The sequence below is a fragment of the Saccoglossus kowalevskii genome, chromosome 9 (assembly GCF_978046115.1).
Source record: "Saccoglossus kowalevskii chromosome 9, keSacKowa6.1, whole genome shotgun sequence".
In the NCBI taxonomy this organism is placed as follows: domain Eukaryota; kingdom Metazoa; phylum Hemichordata; class Enteropneusta; family Harrimaniidae; genus Saccoglossus; species Saccoglossus kowalevskii.
This window is the reverse complement of record NC_140649.1, coordinates 31,138,195-31,163,524: the sequence shown is the minus strand read 5'-3', so window position 1 is coordinate 31,163,524 and position 25,330 is coordinate 31,138,195. Positions and strand designations below refer to the sequence as shown.

Genomic DNA, 25,330 nt, shown 5'->3' with positions numbered 1-25,330 from the left:
CAGAATCAGGTGACTGTTAATATGGAGTTAATTTCAGTTGAGTCAAAGAACAGACTAGCACCACCAGGCACTTCAATGTGTGCCAAGTTTGCACTTTCTTGCGTTGCATTTTTTCAAACTGCATCTCATTAAGACAGCCGAGTGGCAGCCATTCAAACATTTATACATTACCAGAACAGATGTGAGACAACATATAGTGCCCTCGCCGGCTGAACAGCATCAGACCACTGCGGAGGGTACCGGTACAACTTGCATGACTTGTCAGGCTAATTATAAAGTGAACTGAAAGAATTTTAAATTCTCTTTATTTGAAATCTCATATACATATATGTAAATTATATGACTAAAAATAGACAATAAAGACAGGCAAAGAAATTCTGAAAGTTGTTACAGTAAACTATATTTATATTGATTCAGAATCCTACCTAGGTATCGCTGTCATTGATAAATTATCAGTTACAGTATTTGAAAGAGCAGGTACATTTTAACATACAATAGTGAATTTGGATTTCTTTGGTTGTTCCAGTATTTGTTAGAAAGGAAAGCTGCATTACTTGTACATAATTTTGGTTGTCATGATACTGGGAGTTCACCATTGTTGATCTGAGTATGGTAGTTTTTTTTAGGATCAGTTGTTTTTCATAAATGCATTTTTTTTCTTTACTTTCTCTTCAGAGGTTTCTTGACATGTATCCAAGGATACCATTATGTTTCATCAGTATGTATGAATACAATTCCATTTATAATACTTTGTGAATATTTACTAACTTTCACAGGCAACCTGTATCGCATAAAACTTAAGCTGCAATTATAATAACACCTGTGCAAGGAACTATGGATACCCATGAAATAATACCCTCTCTCCTATGAAACTGACACTATCATGTAGCCTCGTTCATTGCTAGACATCTCATGGGCAGCAGTACAAATTCGATTTATACAAATATAAATATAAACTTCGAAGAAATTACTGTAAAATACTTTTCGCTTGGAATTCATTTTAGCTGAAGGAATGATTCAGTGAAAATAAAATCCAGCGAATATATCTTTTTTCCTATATTTTACATTCAACTTGTCAAAAATCAGTAAAAATAAATTCTATACAAACACCCAAAGATTCTTTTCAGCGAAAATTAATTCCAGCTAAAATAAAGTATTTTACCGTACTGATATCCCAGATATGTCTGGGAGTGGAGATTCAAAAATCAGTTCATAGTGCACATTACTAATCAGAACAAGGGAATCAGTAATATAAACTGTTCGAATTTCCAGAATAATAGAACAACAATTTGTTATATCTGTGTTGTTATAGTTTTATCGTCTGCTGTACTTCTTTCATGACTCGTAGACATAGTTCTTCTTGCCACGGTGGTGCCACACACTGTACAGCAATAGGAAGACCAAGACAGTCAACGAAACCCTGAAATATAATAATTAATAAACCAGTTGTCAGTAACAAATTTGCTGTGAAGAATAATATAAGGTTATTACAAAGATACCTCAAAGTATGCACGAAGTGCATACTTTGAGGTATCTTCAAAATAACCTTATTATTACTTTTGATGTGATTTAAAACATTCAGTTATGTAACTATGAACCAAAAGAAAAAAAAAAATGACCTTATTATTATACATCTTTTCCTTTCAAGGATACATCATGGGAATGCCGAAATCTAAAAAGTTTAGAGCAGAATCAGCGAACTTCTTTGTATGGAGTTCAGTCAAACCCTGGTGGCAGCCAGTTTGTTTTTATTATTAGGACACTTAAGCACGTAATCACTCCATATATGGATTTCGCATTTCCTAATATGGTAGGATGAAAATACCCTGTAAAATACCGCAAAATTATGGCACGCTGTAACTTATGGCGTTACGGTGACAGATGTATACTAATAGTGATTAATGGACTAGACTGTCATTTAACAGATATAAATCATTAATCAAAATTACTGTATGCCTGCCTATAACTGGTGACTTCACAATTGCCTGCCTTGTAGTCAAGTTACGTCTAATAGGCAATGTACTGTCACAAATTTAAATAAAATTTCCAGTTCTTATACTGTATACATACGTTGTTATACTGGTAACCTTATAATATAGTCAATGATATACAGGAAATAATATTCTTGGAAAGCAGAGCTAGTAATTTTTGGTTAGACAATTTTAGAATGTTACCAGCCCTGATATCAATATAGCAATAACTATTGAGAAGTACAACAATACTTTTAAGTAAAAAGACCACATAGTGGCATGATACGTCCCAGAATCAACCAGGTCAAATACAAGAATCTGCAGACTTTGAAGGTTGTCGTCATGACCGTGTAAATTTAATATGTTAAAATTTTAAACACCACATTTTGACCCACATGCTGTTATCCATGCTTGCACCCAAATTAAATGAACATGGGTGTGTATGACTACCACCATTTAACAAAGTTTCCTCTACATCTATAAGTTGCACACCCACCCATTGACGGATTGGACCTCATTTTTTTGAAGAGTATTGAGTTCTTGAGGTGCATGTGCATCTCAAATTATACAAATGACTAAATCCAAAATACCTTTTTAATGAGCCAGTCAAATATATCATTTGTAGGATAAGTCTTCATATCCTCTTCATCAGCTTCTGTTACTGTGGTAACTGGCACACAGCCTGCTGGGAAGTCCAACATGTTGAATAAAGAGGAGTAGGAAGCAGCCACTGCAATATAAGGTATAGAGTTATTAACAAAATATAAACATAGTGATTTGTGTTAAAAGATATGATATACTGTAAAATACTTTATTTAGCTGAAATTATCTTTCGAACATGCTGAAAATCCATTTTGGTTGTTTTGTATGACGTTTATTTTTTTTGATTTTTAATGAGTTGAATGTAATAAGAAAAAAGATAAAAATAGCAAAATTAATTCTGAGTGAAAATAAAGTAATTTACAGTAGAGTTATTAAATCTACAAAACATGTACAAAATGTATATATTTATTACTCAACGCTAAATAAGTGAAATCTCAAAATGAAGGACACCATGACAGAGACAGATTAAACTTGAACTTCTATATATACCATATTTTATAAAGTGATCTCAAAGTATAAGAGACAAGGAATATATTTCCACAAACTTTGGTTCCGAACGGACAAATCCGAATACTACCTGGTTACGGTAGTTGCTATCACGGCCAGTCAATGTGTTCATCTCATGTGCCAAACCAAAAACAACAGAGAAATATTTTTAATTAACCTCTCATTACTATTGCATGAGAGAAGTAATTCTCTTGACTTCCCTGGAATGCTAACATCTAAGTTACTATTGCCAGTATTAACTGATTTAACTTACTAGCCAGACGTCCAGATTGTTGTGATGTACATGCGGGTATAGCAAAAGCAGGGCAGATCAATGCGTCTAATTCACTCTCATTCCATGCTTTCAAGTATTCATTTATATAGGCCTAGATGGTAATAAAACACAATACCAGTCAGTGGTTTAAGAGGAATTTATGGCCTACAAGTTGACAGATGTTTTTGGCCCGCATAGAAAGGTATGGGCTTGATATTTAATGTTTAGAACAACATACATCATTTTACAGTCACCAATGCTTGAGTGATTGAGAAAAAAAGATACACATACACAAACAAATTCCAAAATATAAAATAAATTGTTGGTGTGAAAGTGAAATAAATGAAAACAAACAAACCTCTCGGTTGGCATGTAACTGCCACAGATCATAAATTGACCTAGAAAAAAATTTAAATTCCCATATTACGTAGCTCATTTGCAGTTTTAATATAGGATTTCTTCTATACTAACAGCAAAAGATTCTGAATTAGGATACCAAATTTGATCTAATAGAAGTGTATTATAACTTTCAATGGATCCAACTTTTTTAACAAGGCATTTACATAAGCAAACATTAGGCCTGACATCTCCACCCCTAAAACATAGTTAAACTCTGGTGACCTTGCACTTTTGTTATATAATATTATTTATCATAGTTTGTTTCAATATGAATATGCATTGTCATAATTAATTTTGAAAACAAACAAGTTTTAGAATTCAAACAGCAGTGGGAAAGCAGTCTCCCAAAAATCCTTGATTGATGTAAGTACATGTATCTTACAAAAACATTGGTGCCTAATTTGTTTAATTATTTTAAGATACATAATTTCCAATTGGTTGAACGGGACGAAAAATTGTAGTTGTATGCAAATTTTTCATAGCACATATTGTGGCCAAAATATCTATTTACAAGGGAATTATTATTCATTGTCTTGTGAGGGGGTATAATTCACATCACACATTGGTAGCAGAAAATCTTTTTGGGGGAGGGGGATATAATTCGTATTGGAAGCAGAATAACTACCGGTACACATATTGGGGACATTAAATTATAACATATCTCTGTGTGTAGCGTATCTCTGTGTGTAGCGTATCTCTGTGTGTAGCGTATCTCTGTGTGTAGCGTATCTCTGTGTGTAGCGTATCTCTGTGTGTAGCGTATCTCTGTGTGTAGCGTATCTCTGTGTGTAGCGTATCTCTGTGTGTAGCGTATCTCTGTGTGTAGCGTATCTCTGTGTGTAGCGTATCTCTGTGTGTAGCGTATCTCTGTGTGTAGCGTATCTCTGTGTGTAGCGTATCTCTGTGTGTAGCGTATCTCTGTGTGTAGCGTATCTCTGTGTGTAGCGTATCTCTGTGTGTAGCGTATCTCTGTGTGTAGCGTATCTCTGTGTGTAGCGTATCTCTGTGTGTAGCGTATCTCTGTGTGTAGCGTATCTCTGTGTGTAGCGTATCTCTGTGTGTAGCGTATCTCTGTGTGTAGCCTATCTCTGTGTGTAGCCTATCTCTGTGTGTAGCGTATCTCTGTGTGTAGCGTATCTCTGTGTGTAGCGTATCTCTGTGTGTAGCGTATCTCTGTGTGTAGCGTATCTCTGTGTGTAGCGTATCTCTGTGTGTAGCGTATCTCTGTGTGTAGCGTATCTCTGTGTGTAGCGTATCTCTGTGTGTAGCGTATCTCTGTGTGTAGCGTATCTCTGTGTGTAGCGTATCTGTGTGTAGCGTATCTCTGTGTGTAGCGTATCTCTGTGTGTAGCGTATCTCTGTGTGTAGCGTATCTCTGTGTGTAGCGTATCTCTGTGTGTAGCGTATCTCTGTGTGTAGCGTATCTCTGTGTGTAGCGTATCTCTGTGTGTAGCGTATCTCTGTGTGTAGCGTATCTCTGTGTGTAGCGTATCTCTGTGTGTAGCGTATCTCTGTGTGTAGCGTATCTCTGTGTGTAGCGTATCTCTGTGTGTAGCGTATCTCTGTGTGTAGCGTATCTCTGTGTGTAGCGTATCTCTGTGTGTAGCGTATCTCTGTGTGTAGCGTATCTCTGTGTGTAGCGTATCTCTGTGTGTAGCGTATCTCTGTGTGTAGCGTATCTCTGTGTGTAGCGTATCTCTGTGTGTAGCGTATCTCTGTGTGTAGCGTATCTCTGTGTGTAGCGTATCTCTGTGTGTAGCGTATCTCTGTGTGTAGCGTATCTCTGTGTGTAGCGTATCTCTGTGTGTAGCGTATCTCTGTGTGTAGCGTATCTCTGTGTGTAGCGTATCTCTGTGTGTAGCGTATCTCTGTGTGTAGCGTATCTCTGTGTGTAGCGTATCTCTGTGTGTAGCGTATCTCTGTGTGTAGCGTATCTCTGTGTGTAGCGTATCTCTGTGTGTAGCGTATCTCTGTGTGTAGCGTATCTCTGTGTGTAGCGTATCTCTGTGTGTAGCGTATCTCTGTGTGTAGCGTATCTCTGTGTGTAGCGTATCTCTGTGTGTAGCGTATCTCTGTGTGTAGCGTATCTCTGTGTGTAGCGTATCTCTGTGTGTAGCGTATCTCTGTGTGTAGCGTATCTCTGTGTGTAGCGTATCTCTGTGTGTAGCGTATCTCTGTGTGTAGCGTATCTCTGTGTGTAGCGTATCTCTGTGTGTAGCGTATCTCTGTGTGTAGCGTATCTCTGTGTGTAGCGTATCTCTGTGTGTAGCGTATCTCTGTGTGTAGCGTATCTCTGTGTGTAGCGTATCTCTGTGTGTAGCGTATCTCTGTGTGTAGCGTATCTCTGTGTGTAGCGTATCTCTGTGTGTAGCGTATCTCTGTGTGTAGCGTATCTCTGTGTGTAGCGTATCTCTGTGTGTAGCGTATCTCTGTGTGTAGCGTATCTCTGTGTGTAGCGTATCTCTGTGTGTAGCGTATCTCTGTGTGTAGCGTATCTCTGTGTGTAGCGTATCTCTGTGTGTAGCGTATCTCTGTGTGTAGCGTATCTCTGTGTGTAGCGTATCTCTGTGTGTAGCGTATCTCTGTGTGTAGCGTATCTCTGTGTGTAGCGTATCTCTGTGTGTAGCGTATCTCTGTGTGTAGCGTATCTCTGTGTGTAGCGTATCTCTGTGTGTAGCGTATCTCTGTGTGTAGCGTATCTCTGTGTGTAGCGTATCTCTGTGTGTAGCGTATCTCTGTGTGTAGCGTATCTCTGTGTGTAGCGTATCTCTGTGTGTAGCGTATCTCTGTGTGTAGCGTATCTCTGTGTGTAGCGTATCTCTGTGTGTAGCGTATCTCTGTGTGTAGCGTATCTCTGTGTGTAGCGTATCTCTGTGTGTAGCGTATCTCTGTGTGTAGCGTATCTCTGTGTGTAGCGTATCTGTGTGTAGCGTATCTCTGTGTGTAGCGTATCTCTGTGTGTAGCGTATCTCTGTGTGTAGCGTATCTCTGTGTGTAGCGTATCTCTGTGTGTAGCGTATCTCTGTGTGTAGCGTATCTCTGTGTGTAGCGTATCTCTGTGTGTAGCGTATCTCTGTGTGTAGCGTATCTCTGTGTGTAGCGTATCTCTGTGTGTAGCGTATCTCTGTGTGTAGCGTATCTCTGTGTGTAGCGTATCTCTGTGTGTAGCGTATCTCTGTGTGTAGCGTATCTCTGTGTGTAGCGTATCTCTGTGTGTAGCATATCTCTGTGTGTAGCATATCTCTGTGTGTAGCATATCTCTCAGTATTCAAGCACACATTGGGGTCAGCATATCTGCATGGAAGAGCGTATAATTTATGGCTCATATTGAGGGCTGAATAACTCTTTGAGGGAGTGGGGTTAATTCAGGGCACAAATCCATAACAAATTGATTGATGTTTTTCTCTACTAAAAGCAATCACTTCAACAACAGTGTGAATGACATTTTGGTATAATTTTTTGAAAAAAATGTATTCATTCAGGTATAGCACAAATATTTGCAGAGGATTATATATGGTATATTTTTCATGAATTCAGTCTTGAATCACAAATTTATGTCAACCTGCATTCAACTGAAGTGCAACACATCAAAAAAACATTACATGCTCAAAAATTGTGAGAATAGAAATTAAAATTGAACAGTGCATTATTTTTGTTTTGATAACTTTGGACTAAACAGAAATAATTTACTATCAGCTTCAGATCTTGATCAAAAGTTTGGCACCCAAGATAGTTTATGTATTTTATTGGTATGTTTGCAAATGTGTATTAGACCGTGTAACAATCCTCTCCATGAGTATTCCCATGGGATTTTAGAGATACAACACCAATGATAAATGATTTACTTCATTGAACACATACAGCATATTCTCTGTGGGGCCAGTAACCCTTGCATGTGTATCACCAGTAATCAGTCAAGTAGAAACAGTCAACATTTGTTATCAGATGTTTTGACTACTGCTTTCTCAATTTTTGCATGATATTTTCACACAGGACATCTGTCATTCACACTAAGGGCAGATTTCATACTGATGAATTAGGTGATCGAGTTTGATACAGTTTGGAATTAGGAAAGTTATAATTGTATACTCATTAACAATTATTAACAACAACAACAACAACAACAACAACAACAACGACAGACATTTTTCCTTTAATATACTTTTCCCTTTCATATTTGATGATACGGGCAAGGTAAAAAAAGTAAAAAAAAAAACTTGTCAAAAGAACATAATAAGATGGGATAAAACACTCTACTTTTAAACTGCATTAATTTCGTCAATGGAAATTGTGAAAATTTCTCTGATGTCCTGCGACATCGAGTGTCAGTGACTTCCGTGAAATTTTGTCTTTACGAATGCCATGGAATCCTTAAATAGCACAATGTAAATGTTTCTTTGTTTAAATGTAGCAACGATGATTCATAGAAAATGAAGAATAAAACCAGACGGGAGAATAATAATCAATAAGTCTCTAGTATCTTGCAACATCGCCATACAGACGAATCTCAGTGAACTCTCCCAAAAATACATTTTGGGACCTGGGGGTATCAACTAATTTTCATGTGGTTGAACACATAACAAAAAATAAAGATAAAATAAGACTTACATGGCACCATTATTCAAGCTATGTATGGATGCAGACACTCTTGGAGACTGTAGCAATTATGAAAATAGTATTAGCAAGCAAAACAGACACATACAATCATCATATTGGATATTACAAGATGTCATTGCCCATATTTGGTCATGGCATTACATCACTGTTGTAATGAGTATAACTCCTGTATCTCCATAACATAATATTTATCAACTTATAATATCTCCCGGAAAAGATAAAAATTGTCATTAAAAAACAATATATGATGTTATAGTTGTTGTTATTGTTTGCAAAACTTAGTTGTAGGCCCTTTAACTTGTCCAAAAATCAACTTTTAGTTACACTATTCAAAAGTCTGATTGAAATCTGGTGTATGTGTTGTGTCATTCATTATTTATTTATTCATTCATTCCTTCCCTCGTTTATTTATTTATTTATTTATTTATTTATTTGTTTATTTATTTGTTTGTTTATTTGTCTCCACTATGATAATTCCAGTCATGTAATGCTGTTTTAATTTAGCTTCGAGTGCACGCTAAACACATCTAACCTAGGAGGTATGTTTTGTTCAATGTTTGCTCAGACACAGGAGTAAAATAACTGTGCTATAAATTCTATAGGAAGGGACCTAATGTTGATACAGGAAACAACTCAAAAGTCTGATGTGCACCTCAGATTAATCTTAATATTGTAGAATATTTTATTTTCGCTATTTTCGCTGAAGGAATGATTCAGTGATAATAAAATCCAGCAAATCAACCTTTTTCCTATATTTTACATTTAACTTGTATAAAATTATTGAAAACAAATTCCATAAGACCCAAAAAGTCTTATCAGCGAAAATAAATTGCAGCTAAAATAAAATATTTTACAGTAGGTTAAGGATACAACACAAGTAAAAATATGTGAGATCACCATGAAATATTAATTATATTGACTCTCAGGGTCATTCATCACTGTTATTATATTTCACATCATATTTCATATTTGGTGAATTCTAAGAACTGTTTTTTTATTAGTGGTACTCACCCACCATCGAATTAAGAATGACAACAGATTTTTGAGAAAACCAGGCAAAAAAAATGCTTGTAACTGAACTGCAACATGTGGATCTACATCTTCATCTTTCCTGTGTAGAGAACAAAATTCATTGATTTATTCATTTTATTTATTTCAATATATTAAAGTTGTATTGACGACAACATATCGCCTTTTTGATTTTGAGTAACTTGGCCAAAAATAAAATCTGAAAGTTACAGTTGTAAAAAAATGTTATTGTTAAGTTATTATTGTCTTCACTATAAATATTCTCTCATGCCATACTGTTTAAACTGCTTCACGTTTATGCATCTTGCACTATGTGATGATTCGTTGTACGATCATTAAATCAAAAATCTGACATGTGATTTGGTGCCTTAAAGACCGACAATACAACTAAGTTATGTATCCTCAATCTGATTTGTTTCAATTTTATCTGTAAAGTTTGTTGTTTTTTGATGAAATAACAACAATATAAAAAGACCAGTTCTGATGCTTTAATCAGTATTTACACAAGAAAATATGTAACTGCCCTGTTTTTAACATTGACATATTTTTTTTTCTTTATTTTATGTCTTGTTATTTTTGTGCATTGTTCTCATCTCACTTTATTGCACTTGATGAAACCCCCAATAGGAATAACATGTCAATAAAGTTATTATTATTATTATTACAAGAATATGGTCTTCTTGTAGTTCTGGCAGTATGGTATTTAAAGTGAATCTACCGGGTATGTGATAAATGGGCGTACTTACAAGAACGTCTTTAGGGTTCGACAGTCATCAGCAAATGACCCCTTAAGTGTCACAGAAAAAGTAGGATGATTTACATAACTTGTTGTACTTGGTGATGGTGGATCAAATGGTATCAACTGAGAAAGCAATATATAAATGTAACATGGACGACATGTAGATACAAAGGTAACTCACCCAAAACAACACCGAATTTTAGTTTAATACAATCAAACCTATGTTTGACCATCTTTCTTATGTGGACACCCCTTCAGAAATATTTTTGCAGATTCACCCTGCTTCATAAAACAATGAGTCAAACTTATATCTAGGAAACATTGCTAAAATCTGTGAAATATTTGTATCACTATTTAATGGTTGAAAGATCAAGAAAGATTTATAGAGGTAACACTTTGAAGTTGCATTTACACTTTGCAAAGCATACCAACCATCAAACTGTGAGGTACCATCCCCAATCAACATACCAACCATCAACAGATGAGCCATCAAAGAGCAGCCGCTTTCAGTGCGATCTATTGAAAGTAAGCCTCCAAGACTCGTTGGATTTGTTTTTTTTAATGGCAAGTTAAATTTGTAAACGATATACACTTGCTGAATTAGGTGGCATTGTTTGTCTTTGAAGGTCAGTTTACATTGCAAGTTTAAGGGATGTGAACTTCCAGTACTCTCAAAATGCAATGTGGAAAGGTTAGAGCAGGATATCTACCTTTAATATATCATATTTTTTAGCCAAAACAATATACTTTTTAGACATTTTATGTTTATAGATTGTTCTAGGAGTTCTTACCTATTTGCTAAGTGTGAATGCAACATCATTAAAGGACGATGGTCGTCACGCTGCGCATGTTCGACATTTGTGTTGATAAACATTGATTTTCTCATAATCCAATGCACTCTTCTAATGGAAATCATAATTATGAGGTTTGACCTGGGCGCAACTTGCACTAATCACCACCGGTGACTCATTCGATACCTTCCAATCACCTAAAAATACCCAATTAAAGCTTGGTGACGTCTCAATTTGTACTCTGCGCAACAGTCAAAGTCGCCACCTTTGTTCATATGAGACCCATATATCTCATGCATGCATGGCGCGACGACTACCACCCTTTAATAGTGACAATAATGCAACAGCAGTCATATGACATAGTCACATAGCATACAATGTAGTTACCGTATGTCCTGCATTTTCTAAAGCATTCTTAGCTATTGCAACAGCCCTTCTGCACGGAGTTGTCGGTAGTATCAGTTTGTCGGTGTCATAGTAACCAATTCTTAATTTTTTATCACCATTATAAATCTTCAGGAGAATAATATTAATAGGTTTATATGTGAAATGATACTGTCATTTTAACAAATTGACATGAATGTTTTCCCCACTTGCTTGAAAGACAAATCCCATAAATTAAAATTACAGATTTCGTCAGATTCAACTAACCACAGTAATGTAATTTGAGACAACAGTGGTGCATGTGTCATTTAAGCAAAAAAAATCCTCGTTCAATCTGGTACAACACAAACAAGGAATATATGAACAAGTGTCCAAAAGTTTGTATTTGAAACATTACTGTGCAACATTGAATGATATACCAGACTGGTGAAAGTTTACTGCTAATATGTTTTTTCGATATACAAGAATAATGGACTACTGAGTACATGTATATGCATCATATTCCAGAAATACAAATAACTACCTATACAAATTCCAATGTGAAGAATTCAAGTTACACTCACCTGTTCCCTGAATGGTATTGGTACGGCAGTTTTATCATATTTAAACATTTCCGGTACCAATAGCGCCCTCATTCCCAGTGCTATACTGTCAATATCTTTGGAAAAAAGACCAGGACATCCCGATACTGAATAAAATAATTTGATATCATAGAATGAATAATTGATATAAAGTAGGCAAAAAACGGACGTAAATATATTCAGAAAAATCCTGCAATTGTCTTATATTTTTATAATAAATGAATATATCACTATAAACATTTTTTAAAAACCAATTGAAAGTATTAAAACTTGTTTAAATGAAAGAGAACTGCTTTAAACCTCACCTGATTTCTGACCTGGTATTGCACTTTTTATTCCTAAAGTACTGTGGTAAAAAAATTGACACTTTGTTACAATAACTTACCACTAAAATATTATTTCATAAAAGAGATTAAGCAAAGTTATATAGAAGATTATACGGGATAAGTATAAAATGAGTTATACCGGTAATCAAAACATTCCTACTTAATTTATTTTGATACAGAAATGAGTAGACATCACATTCACCGGCTTTTATAGAAACCGAGCAGAGGCCCAAAAAAATATGGAGAAACACGTTGAGAGAAAACATTCCTTGGTAGCGTCATTATACATTTTCAGTTCTATGACTTTCCAAAGCCATATAGCCCTACTTGATTCACTGGAAATTCATTCTGTGTTTAATTGTGAATAGTTTATAAATTTTTAAAATTTCTCACTACTAGTCATTTGCATACCGGTATTCTGGGCTGGCAGGCGATCTAGTTGCAAGATAATTTTTGTTTATTTATTTATCCATGTATCTTTGATCTTTTGTGAACAAAATCTGCACAATACGTAATTTATTATCTTAAAGGGTGGTGGTCGTTGCATGGCACGTTTTTAAATTAAGTATAAACAAACAATTTATTTTTAGACATATTGTATATGTCACTGTGGGTCCCATATCAAACACGCTGCATCATGACCATCGCCCTTTAATTTATTGTGTCATAAAATCAATTATAACCCCGACCTGAGCCTTTAACACTGTAGCTGGTAGTTCAACAAAAATAAAACCCTTCTTGTAATCAGAATCAGAACAGTAGTACAGCAAAATCACATACCTCAACCTACGCTGAGTCGGTTTGAATCCACACACACCAGACATGTGTGCCGGAATCCTGGCACTTCCAAGAATATCAGTTCCAAATCCTAATGGAGTCCCATTCATCTTAACTAAAGCTGCTTCCCCACCGGATGAGCCACCAGGAACTTTATCTGGATTAACTGGATTTACTGTCTCTCCATATATTGGATTACTACAAACAAAACTGGGGAACAAAATGATTAATTTTTTTTTTAAGTTTCAGTACAAATAAAATAATTCTGATTTTTAAACTGAAATAAAGTGAGCGAGTAATTGAAAAAAAAAAACGACACAGACCTACAGTAATTTTTTATCAATGGTTGTGCATAACATGGAATTATATGAAGTATGAAGGTTCACTATAGAATGATCACCAGCATTACGTAACATATTTGAATGGGCTAAGGGGTTCGGTATTTCAGTATAATATAATGCTAGGGAGTCCCCCACAGTATGTCACAATATTGAATAAGCTAGGGATTGTTGTTAAATCATTCTGAAAGTTGATGCTAGGGAGTAACGGTATGCGACATGACCCAATATTTAATATAAATAAGGATTATACTAATTCAGTGTATAGTGAACAATGATGCCAGGAAGTCTACTACATGATGCTATATTCAGTGGGCTAGGGAGTCTGCATGGTTACCTAAGTAACAGCTGAGGAACATTGGTTCTAACAAATGGTACAGCACCTTGCTGTTTCAAAGCTTGAACCAGTGCGCTGTCATTATTCGCCGGTTTACCAATGTTTTTACTCAACCCTAGGGTAGAGGTGTAGCCCTGTAAAAAAAATAAAAGATTCTATAATTCAAAATTTCATAAAAGACAAGTTGGAGAAATCAATTTATCAAAATCTTCTTTATATGGGTTTGATTTTTATAATAAAAACATTGTAAAAAGTGGCAAAATATTGCCATTTAGTTACAATGCATTGTTACAATATTTACCTTTATATTTATATTTTCTTTGATACTGACAGGTATTCCATAAAGCAGACCTCTTCTCTCTTCATCCTTCTCCAGTTGTTTTGCCCACTCCTACAATACACATATACAGTGTCACTAGATTGGGGTGGGCCCAGTATTGTTTATCAGGATTATGAGATTATACTGAAAATAGAACTGATAAATATATCATATATTTTATACAGGCTATTCACTTGTTTGTAGAGGTGACCATTGACATATTATATATTATAGCTGTGCTAACACAGCCACTAGTATCAACCAGCCCCAAGTGACATCAGGTGATAATGTATTTATCACATGACCAACTCCAATGGTTAATAGAAATCATGAAGGATGAAACTACTCTTACGCATCATATGCTAATTTATGCTAATTAGGCATGATATCTAAGCATGACGATGAATGCACATTTGCAGACACAACTGCTGATGGTTTCCAAAGTCAGCAGAAATATTACTTGTTCTAGTGATATTTTTTCAAAATAAACTTTTTGTTATTGTGCATGCGGGTAATATGAGTATGCACAAAGACAGTAGTGATGTATCCACAATAATAAATGTATTATTATGGATTCTAATAAATGGTTTTCATTGTGTGAATGTTTGCATTCAGTGACGGAATTCTAGCATTTCTGCATTCGATAAAAAGAAATGCAAGTGTTCGAATATGATGTAAATGTGATGCACATTTTCCAAACAAACACTTTCGAACATGTTTGTATGGCGCTTTATAGACAGATGAATTCTTTTGTTTTTTATGTCAGTTGTATAATAATATCAGGTTATTACGAGGATACCTCAAAGTATGCATGAAAACAGTACAGTGAAAGTATCGACTGACACGCAGCGGAAGTCGATGCGACGGCATACTGTCTGAGTGCATACTTTGAGGTATTCTTGTAATATCCTTATTATTATACATCTTTTCCTTCCAAGGATACGTACATCATGGAAATGCCAAAATCCAAAAAGTTTAGAACAGAATCAGTGGAGTCCGGTCAAACCTTAGTGGCAGCCATGTTTGTTTTTATTATTAGAGGACGCTTATGCGCGTAATCATTCCATATTTGGAATTCGCATTTCCTAATATAGTAGGATGAAAATACCCGGCAAGACACCACAAAATTACGGCACGCTGTAACTTATGGCGTTACCATGACAAATGTATAATAATAGTTGTTATCCAGTCTGAAATTCTCATATGCAGCACAATTTGTTTTTCTCTTTGTACTTTTCAAGCACACACAGACTGACGACATTTTGTGTGAATACCCCTCAGTTTAGTGTGAAATATCCGTTACCATAGTCACTACAGTAACTGTGAATGATAAGTACCGTGGTGATGTGATAACAAAATAACATCACATACCTCTGCTTCATTCACTGGTTCTATTACACAGTTGACTTGACTTGTGCAATCCATAGCCTGAATTAGAGAAAAAAAGCAATTTCTGCTATCAGCACATTCATTGCATATTACCTGCTACATTAAAACTGTCAGCATTTTCCTCCAAGAAGGAAACTGTATGATAAGAACAAAACAGATCAAAAAGTATTATTTTTAAGATAGCAGCAGGGGGAATACTGGTTAAAATTGATCTATCATTCAGACATTCTCTAAAACTCACTAAGCATGCTACTATCACAATCTATTTATTCAAATAATGAGCTCCTGATTCAAAAGGGTTGCAACAAATAAATAACAACCTGTACAGCATATGCACAAAGGTATTCAAAGGAGTTTTTCTGAAAAAAATGAGCAAGAGGGAGCACACACAGGCGAGGGAGCCTGCAAACGCCACATCAGAAGGTTTCTGCGTCGTTTTAATGGTGTATCATCGCCATTGAAATATTTGTTGAGTAATTTTAGCGTATTTGGTGTCCAGACACATTGTCAGCTGGTGTTGCTGGGAAGTTTTCACAGAAAGAAAAATATATTTGAGAAAGATTTGATGTTGTACAGCAGCACGGAAGTACGCAGCTCAAAAAAAATATATTTATGACTTTTATGAAAGTTTAATTGGCAATTCGGTAAGAGGGCGCCAACCAGGAGTATCAGAGCGCTGCGCCCCTGTTCCCCGGTTTAAAAATATACCTGCCTAAACATCTGAACTTTCAGACGCATACTTAGTAACTTTAGAGATCTAAGTTTTAGATCAATTTTACAACATTTTATTTGTAGTGAATTGACCACATGTCTCATATCACACACGTGATTTACATGTCCCAAGCAAAGCCGGGATCGAATCAACCCTAAATTGAGTATTCACCTTAGCCTGGTATGCATGTAATACTTCTACTGGTGAATAATGGCCACTTTTCAAAGCTCCAGATAACTCTGACAAAGACAACTTTAAAATATCTTCCCGCTTCTCAAGAACATCCTGAAGAATAAAATCAACAGAAAATAGCATTATTTGGTTGTGTTTGTTCATCATGACCTCACCTGGGCACAACCCCACAGCCATCTGTTTTTACTTGCAAGTGATTTAACCACAGTCTCTCCACAAAGGGACTGTGAGGATTGTGAAGGGACTGTGATTTAACGTAGCGAGACTATCATTTGTGTTGAAAATTACGATTTTCAGATTTATTTATTAATAATAACTTTATTACACTACTAAAAAACCTTCAGAGGGTTTTTGTATGGTAAGGAACATAAATACATACAATACATAAGAGATAAAAAATAAAATGTTAGTAAAATAAAATAAATTAATTACTTTCTGTGGTTTTAAAAATTGTGCTCTTTAAGTATTTTGCTAAAGCTATATTATTCTCCATAATCTTTTTAAATATGGAATTCACATCCATTGTGTAAATATTTATTGAACACTCATCAAACAGTTTTTTTCTTTGTTCTATATAGCCAGTACAAAATAGCAGGAAATGTTTTTCATCTCCTAATGCTTTAGTGTTACATTTATTACAGTGTCTATTTTCTAATTCTATTTTGGGCTTTGTTCTTCTACCTAATTCTATTTCTAAGTTGTGGTCACTCAGACGGAATTTTGAAAGCATTTTCCTGAGACTGAAATTTGAAATGTTTTGCAAATAATTTTCCATATTATAGCTTACTTTGAATAGTTTGTATGTTCTCAGTTTTGTTCCCCTATTTTCATTGGTTTCACTGAAATTTAGTTTTTCTCTCCATCTTTGAATATAAAACTCAGATAGTCTGAGTTTTACTTTTTTTAGTATTTGATTCCAATTTTCCATATTGTGATCATTTTTTATTTTAATTAGATCATGTCCCAGTGTAGCATTAATAGTCCTTACCCAGTTTGAATTAATTTTTATCATTTCATCCAGGGCTAATTTTAAAATGTGATTATCTGGCAGACTATATAGTCTATGGCAGTATTTAATTTGAGCCAAATTAATTTTTAATTTTACTGGTAACCTACCAAGTTCTGCTTTCAAACCACTAATTGGCGTCATTTTACTCACTCCTAGGATAAACCTGTAAAAATGACTGCAAACTTGCTCTAAACTGTTACTGTCAGTTGTGATTTCATTGGCCCAGATTTCTGCACCATACATGAGTATAGGTGAAATTAATTGGTCGAAAATTTTCAAACTAAGTGCTGGTGAAATTATTTTGTGGTTTAAGACTGTTTGTCTGATGCTGAAAAGAGCCTTCATTGATTTATTTTTTAACATAGATAAGTTTGTTTTAAATTTCCCATTTGGAGTAAATATTGCCCCTAAATAGCAAAAATAAAGTTGGTGATAAATTGCAGCCTTGCTTAACTCCACAGGTAGACTGAAATCCATCAGTTATACCCTCTGACAATTTAATTTTATATTTAATATCCTTATACATAGATTTTATTATTTCATAAAAGTTCCCCGTGATACCACTGTTTTGTAACTTCAGAAAGAGTGCATCCCTCCAGATGCTGTCGAAAGCCTTTCTAAAGTCAACAAAACATGTGTATAACCGTCTTCCAGAACTGCTGCTTTTATTTTTATTATAAATTGTTTTTTCAACTGCTGTTTTTAACAGGAAAATTGCGTCTGTCGTTCTCCTGTCTTTCCTAAAGCCAAACTGCATGTCGGTAAATAAATTATTTTCTTCCAAGTATGTGGTCAATCTTTGATTCATTATGCCAGTAAATAGTTTTGAGAGACAACTTGTTAATGCAATAGCTCTATAATTACCAAGATTTAATTTGTCGCCTGATTTGTGTAGTGGAACAAGAATCGTAGATTTCCAGGTTGCAGGAAATTTTCCACTATCTAGAATACAGTTGAAAAGTTTCTGTAAACATCTTATCATTAACTTATTTTTGGTTTTCAACATTTCATTGGCAATGCTGTCATCAGCAGCTGATTTATTGTTTTTTAGTTTGCTAACAGCGCTAAGAATTTCTTTGTATGTGATATTTGAGTTTAGATATTGGTTGGGAATTTGTCGCATTTCTTTTTCTATAAGATTATTTTGTAACTCATGATTTTTAATGTTTGTTTTATTATAGAGTTTTGAAAAATGATCAATCCAATTTTTTCCGGATATTGTTGTGTCTTGATTTTTGGTCTTTTGATTACGTAGGCTTTTCAGCACAGACCAGTACTCATTTTGGTTGGCACTGTCCATATGTTCAAGTTTGGACACCAACATGTTTTTATATTCTCTTTTTTTATATTTTATAAGTTTTGTATAATGCTTTTTAAGAGTATAATATTGGTGTTTGATATACGGGTTGGTTGGTTGTTTTGTTAGCAACTTAGAGGTACTAATTAATTCCCTTTTTAGTGTAGAACACGACTTATCAAACCATTGTTGTTGTTTTGGATGTTTATAGTTTTTATTATTTATTGTTCTTTTATTGGTTACTTTTTTAAGGCAATTATCTGCTGCATTAATTAATATTTTGTTGAATTGATCTGTTGGTTCATTGACATCACTGTCTTTGAAATCATTGGCAAGGTAGTTTTTGAACATTGTTTCAAAATTTGAATTTTGTAACATGATTTTGTACTTTTGCTTTGCCTCAACGTCCCAAATGAATTTTTTACAGTGCGGTTTCAATTTATTCACAAGCTTTGTGTTCTTGGTGTGATTGTAATTTACAGTTAGTGAGAAACCAATAGGACAATGATCTGACAAGTAATTAATATCATGAATTTTAAGATAATCAATATGTCTGTGTAAATCCTTTGTGCTAATGCAGTAATCAACTGTACTTGAACCGACCGGATTATGACAGGTAAAGTTTCCATTTAAATCACCTATCTTCCTACCATTGGCTATTAAAAGATTATTTATAGTACAAAGATCGACTAATTGTTTGCCAAACTTATTGTTAGTTTTATCTTGGGTGTGCCTTTTTTCAAAATTTTCTAAAGTGTAATTATTTGGAGTGGGTACATGAATGTTATCTCCAAAAGCAATGTAATCAATTAGATTTCCAGTGCGACTATTGAAATCACCTGTTATAATTACCTGGCCCTGATTGGAGAAAACTGTTATTTCTTTTTCTAAAATGCCAAAGTAGTCAACATCTAAGTGATAAACCGAATTTTCGGGTGGAATGTATATACAACCCAAATAAATATCATTTTCTAATGAGAAAAATTCCTTGTCCAATTTACACCAAAGGAAGTCGTTAATTTCAGACTTTATTTCCCTCAGCCCTCCCCTCAACCCTGATTTAAACAAAATTGCCACTCCCCCAGAGTTCCTCCTACTTCTAGCTGATTTGCATTTTCTGTCTGTTTTAAAATAACTATAACTATCTAATACATCTAATGAACTACTATTACTACCTAGACTACCTAACCACGTCTCTTGTAAGCACAAAATATCAAATTTCTTTAAAATAGAAGTAAAATCAGATTCTACACACTTAGCACCAAGGCCGTGAATGTTCCAACTACCTACATTAAGATTAGTCTGCCTAATACTGTTGACAGTTGTTGTTTTCATCATTATTCTATTAATGAAATGCATTATAAACTTTCATATGATGATGTCAACATAACATAGAATGTCATGTAAGTTGGTTAAAATGCTGATTTTCTGAAGGGAAGCAAGGCAGCCTCAGTAGTGATTGCCAAAATCAACAACACAGGTTTAATTTGTGTGCCTATAAGTTTCAAAGATTAACTCAGGACAATGCAATGTCTATTCGCCACCACTTGTTATGTTGATATTTGCATCTCTTTTGTTCCAGTGAGCGCAAACAACTACCATATTGAGACCAGGGAGCTGTAATGAGTCTCATTACAGCTCCCTGTTGAGACAGTTAAGTCAAAAACACTAATGCGAAAATATGACCTTCATGATTCATGATTAATTTTTCTCACTGTCTACTACGACATGAAAGGTCCAAAATACTAGAAGTTTAAATCATACACACACACATCCGGCTGTAAGTATCGCAAAGTCCTGCGAAGTATGAATGTTATTTTTCTCACTCTGAAATCAGACTACTATCTATAGTCATAGACGTGTTAGTACGTCCATGCTATAGTAGTCTGAGCCCTGAACAATCGATGTAATTTTCAAAACTAATCGAAGTTCTGGGAGCGTCTATTGTACACCTGATTGCGCTGTGACTGCTCGAGCTTTGGTTTTACGTTGCCGACTGCTTGATTGTTTCGTAGCCTTAACTGAATTAACTGCTGCTCGTCTATTTTTGGGGGTCTTACACTCTTTCGCCATCTCATGTAATCCATAAAGTTAGAATGTGTTATCAGTACCTATCTGACACCTATCTGTTTACAAACACTTGAGTGGCACTATTGACACAGGAAATGTTTTAAGGTAGCGAGACTATTATTTGTGTTGAAAATTACGATTTTCACATTTATTTATTAATTGATGAAATGCACTATAAACTTTCATGTGATAAAGTCTACATAACATACAATGTCATGTAAGTTGGTTAAAATGTAGATTTTCTGAAGGGAAGCAAGGCAGCCTCAGTAGTGTTTTCCAAAATCAACACAGGTTTAATCTGTGTGCCTATAAGTTTCAAAGATAAACTCAAGACAAAGCAATGTTAGGATGTGTTATCAGTAGCTTACTTACACACAATTATTGTTTCCAAACATTTGAGTGGTTTGTCTCCGCCCTTATTTGTTTCACAGATTAGTCATTTGCATATGAATGTGTCAGACACAAGGTCACACAGCCACTGAAAAAAAATCATTGATTTTGGTGTTTTCATATGCCGAATTTATCCAATTATAGCTATCCCATTCCTTTATTTTTTTGGTTTCCAATAGCCTTATACATATTGAATGTCCCTACACATGTTAAAACAGACCTTGATGGGAAAACAAATTGATTGTGCCAATGAACAAGCTTGAAAATCTTTGCTGTTCCTTCATGAACGTTTTCTAGGAGTGTATGTTTTTCAAAATACAAGGTCTTTAAAAAAAAATAACGTATACTTATTATCGTCGGAGTAACACCAAATTTTCACAGCTTTAAGGTGACAGTGAGAGGAACTTGAATGTGTCCAGACAAACTCTTTCATCGATTATTTACCAACGAGTTGTGGTTTGAGTTGGGGGCAATGCGACTAAAACAGTAATTGAAATTCAGCACACTATTTTTTTAAACGCGTTGCTTGAAAAAAACTGACCAGACACATTCAATTTACCAGACTATTGAACAACTAGGAAAAGTGAAAAAAATACTTCTTATCGCCAGCATAAATGCGTAATTATTTTTTTTACAGAAAAAGTAATTTTTCACCTTTGGTTGAGTAACGTGTCGTAGAATGCAGATACGAGCATGCAAAATACACCTGTGAAAAGCTGGAAGTCTGGCGATTCTAAAAATATATACTTTCCTGGGTCTATTTATAGTCATTTAGTCACAATTAGAAGATGAAAACAAGTATGAAAATAATAGTCCCGCTACCTTAATACAAATAAAAATACTGTGGAATACTTTATTTTCGCTGGAATTAATTTTCGCTGAAAAGGCTTTTTGGGCGTTTTGCTTGGAATTTATTTTCACTGATTTTTTCATGAGTTTGATGTGAAATATAGGAAAAAAAGTATATTCACTGGATTTTATTTTTACGGAATCATCCCTTCACCGAAAATAGCGAAAATAAATTCCAAGCAAAAATAAAGTATTCTAAAGTAATAGTTCTACAGTTACAGCTATTGCCACTTTAAAGACTATAAATGTACTGGTGCTGTAAATTTTCATGATTCTTTAATAGCGGATGCACTAAGATCTTCACAACAAACCTATTGTCTCGATTTTTATAAATATTTATATATTTCACAAGTTAAACTTAAACAAGAGGTTTCTATTGGCTGGTGGAATAACATTTTCAAAAGAGATTACTCACTATGCTCATTAATTGGCTGGTTGGATTTAAATGGCATTGACATTTATATCGGAATTAAGTTTGTGTTGGCAGCAATTCAGTGATTTATGATGAATTTATCAAAATTTAAAAAACATTTTGGAACTCAAAATGCTAATGAAAACCATTCGACCAATCACAGCAACTGTGATTTTGATTAATATAATTATGAAATGACCTTAGTGTCAACCAATCAGCTTCATCATGCAGCAAAACTTTTTGGAAGAATTGTTCAGTCGATTGCCAATTTGTATTTTTTTTAAATTTCTGATAAATAAAATCAGACTAACTTGGAAAGTTCAAAAGCATGTTGTCGTTGCTGTACCATCTTTAATTTTCAAGATATAATGTTCCAGCTTTCATATATTGAAAGAGGGATAAACAGATATGAAAAGAGTGAGTGGGCAATGTGCAGTATTTGTAGAGAACATCTACCAGCCAAAACATCACAGTGTTTAAGCCCTATTGATAAACATTTACATATAGTCTGTGAAAAGACTGATAGTATTATTAGTAGCACATATGACCACATAAATTATAGAGGGGTTTCAATAGTCAAAATAAGCAATATTTTAATGTTTCTATATACAATAAATGCAATTTTAGGTTTATAAATGCAGTATATATTTTAAATCATATGCCGAGTCCTAGCACAATTGCAGTTATTTACATTGTTGGATAGACTGGCGCAGTCGGGCGATTAATTTGTTTTTGTAGTTTAAATAAAATAAAATAGAAGGTGTTGGCGCAAAATCACCCCGACTGGTTTATTCTGCAGGAAGTTCATTGCTATTAAATATTCATGAATGCACATAATATAATGAGGTGGGCGCGGAAATACATGAATAATGAGGTCAACATAGTAAAGGTCACACTGCCGATCCAAAATGGCGACACGTTGAAATTCGAGTTTGTCGTAGTCGTCGGAAATAGACTTAGAATGTAGCATAGAAACTATAAAAAGTAGGTTTTAATGTAGTTTCTAGTCGTAGAATTAAAAAAAAATCGGCTGCTACAATCAGCCGATGTCTTTTCGGTCAAAGGTCAGTTAAAGAGATGTTGTGATTGGCTTAGATGATTGTCAATTAGAACACTCATTAACATAATTACCCGTTAAAAAATTAACGGGTTCCTGCAGTGTCGATAGAGGGCCATGCAGAATAAACCAGTCAAAGTGATTTCGCAGTTACAGGGGATTTAGCGTTAACACCTCCATCTCTCGATTTTTTTTATTTTATTTAAACTACAAAAGAAAATTAATCGCCTCAACTGCGCCAGTCTAATTGTTCGGTTGGACTGCATATGTCACATTTTTGTCTCAAGATCACAGTCGCTCAACACCAATTGTGGGACTGTGCTCGTGATTATAGTAGTACTCTTTGTTGCTGATCACTATGAACTAAACATCTATGGTTTAAAGGTCAGGTATTAGGTTCAATCATGGTTCAATACACTTTAAACAACAATCAATAAATCTGGGGACCCAAACATGTATAACATGACACTCTGAAATACTGTGCAGACCAAAAAGCGCCAAAATCGGTCTAAATTACTTTTTGGGGGTAAGGTATCAACCTACCTTAACCCTTATCCTGCCAGCCCTATGTACTTACATTGACTAGACCAGATAAGCGTTAATAGAGAATGGGAAAGGGATCGTTTTGTGTTTGCCCATGACTATTCAATTCCATCACAAGTGTGTCAGTTTGAGTATAAACTCATAGTCGTACCTTGTCAGCTGTTGCCAGTTTATTAGCTAAGGCAAGTTTCGCATCGCCAACTCGTTTTCTTTCGTCTTTCGCTTTCCGCCTATTTACTGCTCTTCGATGAGCTGCCATAGCTTTTCGTTGGAGCCACAAAGTTGCAGCAATCACAAACGCAATTGACATCCATTTTTTATGCTTGGCAGTTGGAAACGTTAAAATCCAGTATGCGGTTTTACCAAACATTTCTAAAGCAAACGTCCGATACTTCCAGCTATCACTGAGCTGAAGGTAAAATTTCCCATCCTCTCGTCGACCAATTTGGAAAAACCTTTCGAACTTATCGTCCCATTCACGCATCTTCTTTAGAGCAGACGCCATTTTTTCCACAATAGGGCCCTTTAACTCGATACTTTCATATTTGTAATGTGCCCTAACTTGCTGAAAAAGTCACACAAGTTCGTACAACAATTTTACAGTAATATTTAAATGTTCATGAGTGCGAGACATTTTAGTTATTAACCCCCTCTCCTTCGTAAGCGAGGGAGCCGAGGGAGGGGTCTAGATTACACAGTCGTGTGCAAATTATGTCTTTAATTCACTTTTCATTTCTTATTCAGGACGATGTTGTATTTTTCCCCTATCAAATAAAATGTACGTTCTGTCCCGGGTAGAATCGACCCATCTCGAAAGAGAAATACAAACAAACAAACAACAAACTCTCGATTCAAGATTTCAATAGAATGAAAATATAGAAGTAGGTGTTGTCTTATTTCAGAACAAGTGTTTAAATACTTGGCAAGAGGAATGGACACATTTTTTATTTTGCATTTTTATCCTTCGCTAAGAAATTATATACAACTGGTGGCGTCCTTCGCATAGTGTCGTATTTCACTTTGTATCGATATATTTACAAAAAATCATTCCAACATTAAAATTTGTTTGAAAGAATGAGTACAAATATGTTTAGATACTTAGATACAAAAATGAAAATCAGTAGTGAATATTGTACATGGTTTCCAAACGGTCTTATCTCAAGTCTTACAAATAGATACAAAATGCAGATCTCTTTATATGCGAGTACACGCACTGTATTTCCTGACGGTAGAATATGATAGAATAGAACATGCTTTATTTCCAATGTGACATTTCTTTTTGAAGATATTAAAAATTGGAAAAAAATATGAAATCAATATATATATTACAGATGATGATTATCGTGACATTTAATTTTTCTTGGTCCTCAGTATTCACGATGAATTGTCAGCGCCCTCTGTAAAATGCGAACATGTTTCCTCTTGTTTTTGTTTTAATGT

The 25,330-nt window shown here is 34.8% G+C and overlaps 1 protein-coding gene and 1 long non-coding RNA gene across 4 annotated transcripts in view; one reads left to right on the top strand and one right to left on the bottom strand.

Moving 5' to 3' along the window:
• Nucleotides 1–25,330, top strand: part of LOC102802515 (uncharacterized) — a 494,330-nt gene that overhangs the window by 457,245 nt on the left and 11,755 nt on the right. The gene's annotated exons all lie outside the window — the stretch shown is intronic.
• On the bottom strand, nucleotides 289–24,400 carry LOC102807898 (fatty-acid amide hydrolase 1-like). Of its 2 annotated transcripts, XM_085503401.1 has the most exons (16): nucleotides 24,042–24,400; nucleotides 16,243–16,356; nucleotides 15,342–15,398; nucleotides 13,953–14,042; nucleotides 13,652–13,785; nucleotides 12,980–13,186; nucleotides 12,179–12,219; nucleotides 11,856–11,980; nucleotides 11,296–11,421; nucleotides 10,125–10,240; nucleotides 9,361–9,460; nucleotides 8,341–8,387; nucleotides 3,692–3,731; nucleotides 3,334–3,445; nucleotides 2,561–2,700; nucleotides 289–1,420 (listed from the first exon to the last, which is right to left on the bottom strand). In XM_085503401.1, exons 1-16 carry the CDS (start codon nucleotides 24,393–24,395, stop codon nucleotides 1,307–1,309), a joined length of 1,917 nt encoding a protein of 638 aa, XP_085359527.1. In that variant the 5' UTR covers nucleotides 24,396–24,400; the 3' UTR covers nucleotides 289–1,306. The 2 variants fall into 2 exon arrangements, 1 of the variants encoding a protein (XP_085359527.1); XR_014930435.1 differs by lacking the exons at nucleotides 3,334–3,445; nucleotides 3,692–3,731.

Excerpts from the sequence above, each read along its gene's own strand:
- LOC102807898 (XM_085503401.1), bottom strand. The coding sequence starts at position 24,395 with ATGGCGTCTGCTCTAAAGAAGATGCGTGAATGGGACGATAAGTTCGAA. Across the intron at positions 15,399-16,242 it reads TACATGCATACCAGGCTAAG|GCTATGGATTGCACAAGTCA; the intron begins GTGAATACTCAA and ends TCTCTAATTCAG. Across the intron at positions 14,043-15,341 it reads AACCAGTGAATGAAGCAGAG|GAGTGGGCAAAACAACTGGA; the intron begins GTATGTGATGTT and ends TGTGTATTGTAG.